This window comes from Athene cunicularia (genome assembly GCF_003259725.1).
Source record: "Athene cunicularia isolate RWA chromosome 4 unlocalized genomic scaffold, athCun1 chr4_part3, whole genome shotgun sequence".
Lineage (NCBI taxonomy): Eukaryota > Metazoa > Chordata > Aves > Strigiformes > Strigidae > Athene > Athene cunicularia.
The window spans coordinates 662,914-671,437 of NW_020799100.1; the positions used below are offsets into that span (position 1 = coordinate 662,914).

General features: G+C 55.7%; 2 protein-coding genes across 4 annotated transcripts in view; one reads left to right on the forward strand and one right to left on the reverse strand.

Moving 5' to 3' along the window:
- The window catches only part of CLDN2 (claudin 2), a 5,819-nt gene extending 5,513 nt beyond the window's left edge, over positions 1 to 306 (reverse strand). Inside the window, exon 1 of the mRNA XM_026848546.1 lies at positions 116 to 306. The gene's annotated coding sequence lies outside the window, so the exon portion shown is untranslated. The remainder of the gene's footprint in view (positions 1 to 115) is intronic.
- Positions 307 to 1,612: 1,306 nt separating this feature from the next.
- PRRG3 (proline rich and Gla domain 3) overlaps positions 1,613 to 8,524 on the forward strand; it is an 8,732-nt gene continuing 1,820 nt past the window's right edge. Inside the window, exons 1-3 of one of the 3 annotated variants that reach the window (XM_026848544.1) lie at positions 1,613 to 2,462; positions 7,247 to 7,407; positions 7,932 to 8,522. In XM_026848544.1, coding sequence (XP_026704345.1) covers positions 2,456 to 2,462; positions 7,247 to 7,407; positions 7,932 to 8,468 — 705 coding nt within the window. In that variant the 5' untranslated portion in view covers positions 1,613 to 2,455 and the 3' untranslated portion in view covers positions 8,469 to 8,522. Of the gene's footprint in view, positions 2,463 to 3,095; positions 3,274 to 4,058; positions 4,646 to 7,246; positions 7,408 to 7,931; positions 8,523 to 8,524 lie in introns of those variants that run through there. The other 2 variants (XR_003398414.1, XR_003398413.1) reach the window with 2 other exon arrangements.

The following is an 8,524-nucleotide window of genomic DNA, read 5'->3' on the forward strand; positions in this document are numbered from 1 at the left end:
CTATGCCCCCCAGCCTGGCGAGGAGGCGCCACCTCCCAGTGTGGCCCCCGGGGCCCCCCCTCAGCCCCGCTCCGGGTCTGCGGGGGGCCAGCACCGCGCACGCATCAGATTTTACCAGCACGATTTCCAACTTTGGCATCGGTGACGGGAGCGGGGGCGGAGATGAGGGGAGCCCGGGGGAGACACAAATGTGCGACTGCAGCATCCTCACTCTCACGGCTGCATCCCTCGCGCCTCCTCACGGTTGCCTTAGCAACCTCCTATCGATGGGTATTTATAGAGGAGGCGAACGCGTGTTGGGAAGCCGGAGAGAGGCGGGGGGGACGGGACTGGGGCTGGGTGGGCGTCTGCTAGGTCAGCCTCCAGCTTCAGGCTTCTGTCAGCTTGCGTGGCTGTGTGGAGGCAGGAGGGATGCTGCTTGCCTTGGCGTCAGCACGTGTGGTGGTCCAGCCTTTCCTGCTCCTCGGGGCCGCGGGAGGTGGTTAGGCATTTGCGTGTGGAAATGAAAATAGGTGTCTGGGATGCTTGCAGGCACTGCTTGTGCTTGTAGGCTTCTGTAGACCTGGCTTGTTGCTGTGCTGGAATCAGCCATCTCTGAGCTCTGACACTGGGTGCATTGGCCCAGATCCTTGGAAAAAAGTTAAAGATAAAATCTTCCTGATGCATTAAACGTGTTGCCCAATGTATGACGTGGGTTATGGAGCTGGAGGTCCTGACAAATCTGATTTTGAATATCCTTATTTCTGCATCTCTGTTCTGCTGGCTGTCAAAGGGGGAGAATGCCTGTAACAATGAGCAGTACAGAGGTTTTATGTGGAAACTGTGGCAAGTTTTGCACACTGTGTGTTCTTTTGTCCTGTGGATTTGGATCTCTTTGTAAAAACTGATGACAACAAAAGCAGGTCAGGTGGTCCCTGCTCAGAGCTGACACAGTGTGTTGGGGAATGCATGGATCCGGAAGCCTCTCCACTACTCTCTCATCCCCCAGGACAGCTCAGAGAAGTGGGGTTGGGTGTGTGGTTTCTGGAGAAAAGGCCTCCTGGGATGGGCTGTGGGGTGCAGGAGGTGGCAGACCCCTCCTGTGTAATTCTGGTGCTCTCTGCTTTCCCTCACTCCTGCTTAAACTCCACACTGAGGTTTGCAATCTGAGTTTTGCAAACTGTTGAAAAGCAGCAGCTTTCTGCCTCGGGAGACAGCTCCATGTTTGCTTGGCCTCTTCCAGCTTTTGGTGCAGGAAGCTCCGAAACCACAGGAAACCTGATGTTGACAGGTAGAGGTACCAGATTTACTGAGAAGGTGGCTGTTGGTGAGGTGTGGTAGTGCCTGCTGCGGTGGTGTGCATCAGCCCTTCTGTGGTTCTGGATTCCTGCCTTTTATGTGAAATGAGAAATGTGTTTCTAGCCCCCCTGACACCGTGAACAGCTCTTTGCTGTCCCTCACCTCCCTCCAGCTGAGCAGATTAAAGTGCTTTTGGGATAACTCTGCATATCCAAAGTCTTGGACCTAAGATCAGCACGTGGTTTAGTTGTTGCTGTTTCTTAACTGCATTTGCTCCTTCATCCACAATAAATCACTGTAGGGCTGGTTAGTCCCATCCCCTCTGTCTCCTACAGAATTGTGGCAGAAAGTTTGCGCAGGATGGCCTGATCAGTGGGGCATCGAGCACAGGGAGAAGGCAAAGCCTGAAAAATGAGTGAAACTCCTCCCATGGGCAGAGAGGGATATACTCTGCTTCTGCAGGACTTTGTTTCACTCTTGTGGGGTTTCATTTAGTTTTGCTTCTGAAACACAGAAATTTGCTCTTCCGGCTGGAGAGCTGTTGTCCAGAGCACACAGGGAGCTCTGTCACTCTAGCTGCTGCCCTTAGCTTGGCCCAGCAGTCTATAGGAGATCCATATCCTTTTCTTTCCCGCTGTTTAGTCAGCTTTATGGCAGTGGTGAAAACAGTATGGCCCTGTTTATTGCAGACTGTGGGTAGGAGTTGCAGAAGCGAGAGCTGGCGTGGCTATGAAGTACATTTAAAGCAGGATGACTGCTTTACCTGTATCCGTCATCAATCTCTTGTGGAAGGGAGGAGCATCAGGCGTTGCTCCCAGCAGCTTCTGAGATGCAGATCTTCTGTCTGCTGATGAGATCTGGGGACTCCCCTTCATCCAGTTCTTCCCTTCCTACTTCACTTGTCTGCAGGGCCCTGGTGCAGCTCAGGTATGGCAGAGCCTGCCCCAGGCTCTCCGAGGGTGTCCTGAGCCCCTCCAGTCCCTCCAGCCATGTCACAAGTTGGGAGGCAGCATGAGTCCTTGCCTGTCTGAAGAGGCAGCACCCTTCTTTCTACGTGAATCTGACCCTGGGTGATGGAGGTCTTGGGGCTTCAGGGGGTGAAATTTAAGCTGTTGGTGACTCTCCTGTTTTCTTCCCTCCAGGTAGGCAGGAGTCCCCCACAGCTGAGTGAGGCAGCATGGCAAGTAAGTATTCCCCAGTCAAGATGGAGAGGTGGCGGTGGTGCTGGAGGAGAGAAGGGGGATGTTTGGCAGCCTTGTCTCAAGGAAGGGCTATGCTTTTTGGGGGATGTTATTCTCTGTGGGGAGCCATTGGCTGTTATCCCTAGATGAGGCCTGACTTGTGCTTCTCTCTCCCCAGTGCAAGGTGGGAGTCAAGAGGAGGTGCTGAAGGGTTGCCCTCCCCGGGGCTCCCCATGCGCTGCCTCATTTCTTTACTGGTGTGATGCTCACTGTTGCAGGACAGGCCTCTCTGAGTTACTTTGGACTGACTGGCCCCTCCGCAGGGGTTGCTGGTCTGTGCTGACATCTGCTAGCCACTGGCATCCCACCAGCTGCCCATCCTTGGGGGCCACACTGCCTTGTAGCCTGGGTGGCTGGTGGCGCTGGGGCTCTGTGTTGCCAGCGGATGGGCAGCTGCCCAACTCTGCCCCACTGGGAGCTCGCTGCGTCTTGGCGTCTGAAGGAGAGCCTGGCAGGTGGGGCCGCTCAGGGCCAGTGGCTGAAACTGGGCTGAGACTGGCGAGGGTGCAGGGTGGAGGATGGCATGTGATCTGTAAAGAGCTGGACTCAACCCTCCCTCCTCGCTCTTCTGGGCAGCCTGCATGGAGGCTGCGTGCAGCGATGTGATGGGAGCTCAAGGAGGACAGCAGATGTGAACCAGGAGATGTAGAGATCTGGCTGGGATCTCAGGATTTGCTTGGAGTGTCGCTGGAGCTGGCTACAAAGGTGGAGGTTGTAACCACGTTGGGCAGGAGGAGGACCCCAGGGATGACAGGTATGTCTGGGCTTTCATTATCTGTGCTGTGCTAGGTGGGGGAGGGAGCAGAGATCTTCAGGCAGTGTTTTTAAAAGGCAGTTTTAATCTTCTGGTAATGACCCAGCTGGGTCTTTGCCTTCCTCCACTGTGGCCTTTTCTCCCTCCCAGAGCTCCAGTGCTGGCTCCCCAGCACACACTGGTTGTGGAGGTGTCCAGTCCCCTTTTGTGGCGACCCTGACGTGTGTGGGGGGGATGTGGTGGTCATACCATCATGTGCTTTCCAGCAGCATGCAGCCCTGCCTGTCCCTCTGCAGACACAGCTGCCTGTCATTCTGCTGAGAAGCAGCCCCTTGGGTGTGTTCCCTCTGCTCCCTTGGGCAGCAGAGCTGTGGGGTAGCAGTGTGGCCAAGCCTGCTTGCTACCGGGGGCCAGCAGCACCTCAGGAAACCCAGCAGGGATGTGGGAAACCCAGCCCTGGCTTCTGCTCCCCTCGCCTAAAGCTCTGGTCTTTCCTGAGCACCAGTTCTCCAGCTGGTGTGGGAAGACTTAGAGAGGCACAAGGGGTCAGTTCAGAGGCTGCTGGGCCTTGGGAAGTGCCCTCTGCCCCGCGGTTTGGGGACAGCACCTGCTCAGCTGTTTGCTCTTTGTGTCAGTTGGCCATCCAGGCTGGAGCTGAGAGTTGGCAAGGCTCTTGTTTCCTGAAGGCCGTTGGGTTTCCTCCTTTGGTCCGCAGGCATGTGGGAGCTCTTTGCAAGGGAGGGGAGGAAACAGTGACTTAGTTTCTCCTCTTCTGCCATTTCTAGGTACCTGAGGGAAATTGGATGTGGGGAGAAGCACACACCTCCATAGCAGCATGCTTTCAGTCGGGACATTACTTGTGATACCTGCCTCCTGCCTGTGTGTCTTTATTTCCCACTGTAGTGGCCAGTTCAGCATGGCAAAGCAGCGGAAGGGTCAAGTGACTGGTATCTGCAGGGATGGAAAACCGTGACACTGAGATCTGCGGCCAAGCTTGTTGCTCCAGGGTATGCTGAGGAGGTTGGAAAGAGGCTCAGACCCAAGTGCTGAGGAGGTGAGAGTTGATATCGCAGCCTGATCAAGACGGGAGGCAAAGGAGGTGAGGCCAGACTTCTCCAGCAAAGGATGGGACATTTGTGGAATGGATGGTGTCTTTGTAGAATTTCATCTCATTTTGGAAAGGCTCAAGAGAAGGTCGGCCTGCCAACCTGCTCCCTCTCCAGCCAGGATAGCCCTCCTCAACTGCAGAAGTCAAGGCAAGCTGATCCCTGCCCTCCTGCAAGATGCCTTCTGTGCCTCTTGGAAACACTTTTTGGTGTTCTTGTTAAAAAAAAAAAAAAGGTTTGCTTAATAAAGTTGATTCTGAGAAAGGTCTCTGACTCACAGCATTCATGCTGCTCTTCATTCACACCTCAGTGGTTCAGCCCTCTGCAAACCCTCTCACTGAACCAATCCATTAATAAATCATGGGGGAAAATGCACCTACACAGCACAAAAAGAGTGCAGTGCCTCCGAGCACGGGATGGTGTAGCGCAGTAGTAGTTACTTACGCCATGATCTTGTTTCTGCCTTGATATTTATAAATGCTTTCATAAATCCCTTGCTGTATGGTTTTAGGAGCAGAATGCGTGGAAGGTAAAGCAGGAGGGAACCTGCCAGTCTCTCTGGTAAAAGGAAGATGGTAGTTTCTTACTGTTATGTTTGATCCCCACCAGGCTCCTTATGGAAGGATTATTTGTTACAGCCAAGCTAGCCTTGTGGAGATTCCGGTTTCCCCCTTCCCTCCTTGTCCTGCAGCTGCTGGTGTTGCTGCAATGTGAGTTGATTCATCTGGATGATCCCATGGAAGGCTGAGCCTGAGGGTGAAGGAGGTAAATAGGTTTCTGTGGGTCAGCCAGCAGAGCCGATTGATCCTCCTCAAGGGAAGCAGCTCGATTATGTGACTTGGTGGGAAGAGATGGTGCCAGCCCACAGCTATGTTGAGCCCCATTACAGAAGCACTCTCTTATCAAATGCATTCATGGGATGTTTGGATCCTGGAAGGACCATGGTCTGTGTGGAGTTTCTGCTTTCTGGGCAACAACTTGTTAAACAGCAAGGGAGAGGCAAACATCTTTATTGATGATCTAAATAAGGGGATCGAGTGCACCCTCAGTCAGTTTGCAGATGACACCCAGTTGGGTGGGAGTGTTGATCTGCTCAAGGGTAGGAAGACTCTGCAGAGACCTGTCTAGGCTGGAGCCATGGGCTGAGCCCAACTGCATGAGCTTCATTAAGGCCAAATGCCTGGGGCTGCCCTTGGGCCACAACAACCCCCAGCAGCGCTACAGGCTTGGGGAGGAGTGGCTGGAGAGCTGCCAGTCAGAGAGGGACTGGGGGGGTTGATTGACAGCCGGCTGAACAGGAGCCAGCAGTGTGCCCAGGTGGCCAGGAAGGCCAGTGGCATCCTGGCTTGTGTCAGCACTGGTGTGGCCAGCAGGGACAGGGGAGGGATCTGAGCCCTGTACTCGGCACTGGTGAGGCTGCACCTTGATTCCTGTGTTCAGTTTTGGGCCCCTCACCCCAAAAAGGCCATTGAATGACTCGAGCGTGTCCAGAGAAGGGCAACGGAGCTGGTGCAGGGTCTGGAGCACAGGTCTGCTGGGGAGCGGCTGAGGGAACTGGGGGGGTTTAGTCTGGAGAAGAGGAGGCTGAGGGGAGACCTCCTGGCCCTCTGCAACTCCCTGACAGGAGGGGGCAGAGAGGGGGGATGAGTCTCTTTAACCAAGTAGCAAGCAATGGGAGAAGAGGGAATGGCCTCAAGTTGTGCCAGGGAAGGTTTAGACTGGCTCTGAGAAAGTATTTCTCTGCAGAAGGGGTTGTTGGGCATTGGAATGGGCTGCCCAGGGAGGTGCTGGAGTCCCCATCTTTGGAGGGGTTCAAGAGTAGGGTCGACATAGCACTGAGGGATCTGGTGTGGATAGGAACAGTCAGTGCTGGGTTAACGGTTGGACTGGATGATCTTCAAGGTCCTTTCCAACCTAGTTGATTCTGTGATTCTGTGCTGCTGCAGGTCCTGGTAGATCCTTGCTCCCTGCACCCCATGGAGGTCTCCCTCCTTCAGAGCAGGAGGGGAGAGGCTTTGACAGGGCTGTGTCCCTTGCAGGCAGAAGAGTGCTGTTCTGGCTCGGTCTGGCTGGCGTGCTCTATGGGAAGGTCTGATGTGGGCAACAGTAGAGTGTCCCAGGCTTTGGGAGCTGAGGAAGGTTGGTGAGGCCTCTGCACCAAAACGCAGTAGGGATGAGAATGTGATGCCGTGTGGGGAGAGGTTGCTTCTGCCCTTTTCACTATCTGGGACCTGAACAGGGTCCCTGAAGCCACCTGAGCTTGCATGACCCCACAGCAGCTGGCAGCAGGTACACCAGCAGGCAGGCTGCCTCCCTCCTGAGGGGCTGTGGGGGTGTGAAGCAAGAGAGGGGGCTCTGGGGTGATGCGCAGCGGGACTGTGGAATGATGCACAGTGTGTTGTGAGCCTGCCTTGGTGCTGGTCCTGTGTCTGGGCAGAGGCCTGGCTCTGCATCTCAGCCCTGTGGGGTCTTGCTCACCTGGTGGGATCTCCCTTGCCTGAAAGCACAGTGAAAGCCCATCAAGGCAGGAGGTTGGAAACGAGTCTTTTTGGAGCCTTCTGTCTCTTCTGCAGCTGCCCTGTGTGGTCTGCAGCTGCCACTTCCAATGTCTCCAGCACCTCAACCCTGCTGGAAGGATGCTCCTGGTGCTGCATGTCTCCGGGCAGACCCCAGGGGCCCTGTGCCTCTCTGGATGTGCTGTCCCTCCACCAGCACTCTGCTGTGCCAACTAATAAATTGTATTCCTGGGCTTTTGGTGTTTGGGGTGCATGTGGGAAGCCGTGTGGGAAAGCCTGTATCATCAAAATCCTGCAGGGAGCCAGGTGGGGTTGTCCCTGCTCAACGTGTCTCTGCCTTGTGTGTTGCAGTGTTCTTGGGGGCCAGGAATGCCCACTCAGTCCTGAAGCGTTTTCCCCGAGCCAACGGCTTTCTGGAGGAGATTCGGCAGGGCACCATCGAGCGGGAGTGCATCGAGGAGGTCTGCAGCTATGAGGAGGTCAAGGAAGTGTTTGAGAACAAGGAGAAGACGGTGCGTTTGTCCTGCCCTGCTCCCCAGTGGATCTCTGAGGGCTTACGCCTTAGCAAATTGGAGGCAGAGAAGGAAAGCACAGGGGGACAGCCTCTCCTGTTCCCTTTGTCCTCTTCTGTCTGCAGGCAGCATGTTGTGGCCTTGCATTCCAGCATGACTTTCCCTTCCCCAGCACTGCCCTCACCTCGCTATTGCCAGGACAGCCTGCCCACGGCTGCAGGTGGAGCTGGCACTCCCATGGCATGGGTGGGAAATTTGTGCTGTTGTCCCCAACACTCCAGGCTGGGGTTGGTGTTGGCCAAATTTCTCCCTGCTTGGTGTGGGGTCTGTTAGCCACTGTTGAGGGGTGTCGCTGTCATATTTTGTGTCGGTTCCCACAGCGCCTCAGGTGAGAGTGGTGGGGGACGGCCCAAAACCTGCCTCTTTTGTGGGCCTAGGCAGGGCAGTGATTATTGCTGGCGGTGGTCAGGGGTTGCTTGTCCTGCCCACAGCACATGTCGATTGCTTCTCTGTTCCTGCCACAGATGGAGTTTTGGAAGGGCTACACCAACTCTGTCTACTCTGTCAAGGACCCCGGGCACAGCACGGAGCGCTCAGATGCTATGTACGTGGTGGTCCCCCTCTTGGGAGTGGCTCTTCTGATAGTCATCGCCCTCTTCATCATCTGGAGGTGCCAGCTGCAGAAGGCCACCCGCCACCGCCCTTCCTATGCCCAGAACCGTTACCTGGCCAGCCGAACGGGACGCAGCCTCCCCAGGGTCATGGTGTACCGGGAGCGGTCGCAAAGCCAAGGGGAAACCCAGTATCAGCGAGAAGCCAGCAACCGGGGGGCTGGAGATGGCAGAGCTGGGGGCACCCCCCAGCAAGACGGCACCCTCTGCCCACCAGAGCATTCGGTCTCCGTCCTCTCCAGACTGTCCAGTGCCACCCCTCCACCTTCCTACGAGGAGGTGACGGGCCACCCGGAGAGCAGCAGTGGCGAAGAGACCAGTGTCTCCTACAGTGACCCACCACCCAAATACGAAGAGATCGTGGCCACTGCCCCCACTGCGGGCAAATAGCGGGTCTGCGTCCCTCCTGCCTCTTCACACACTCACACTCACCCACCCACCCTCCC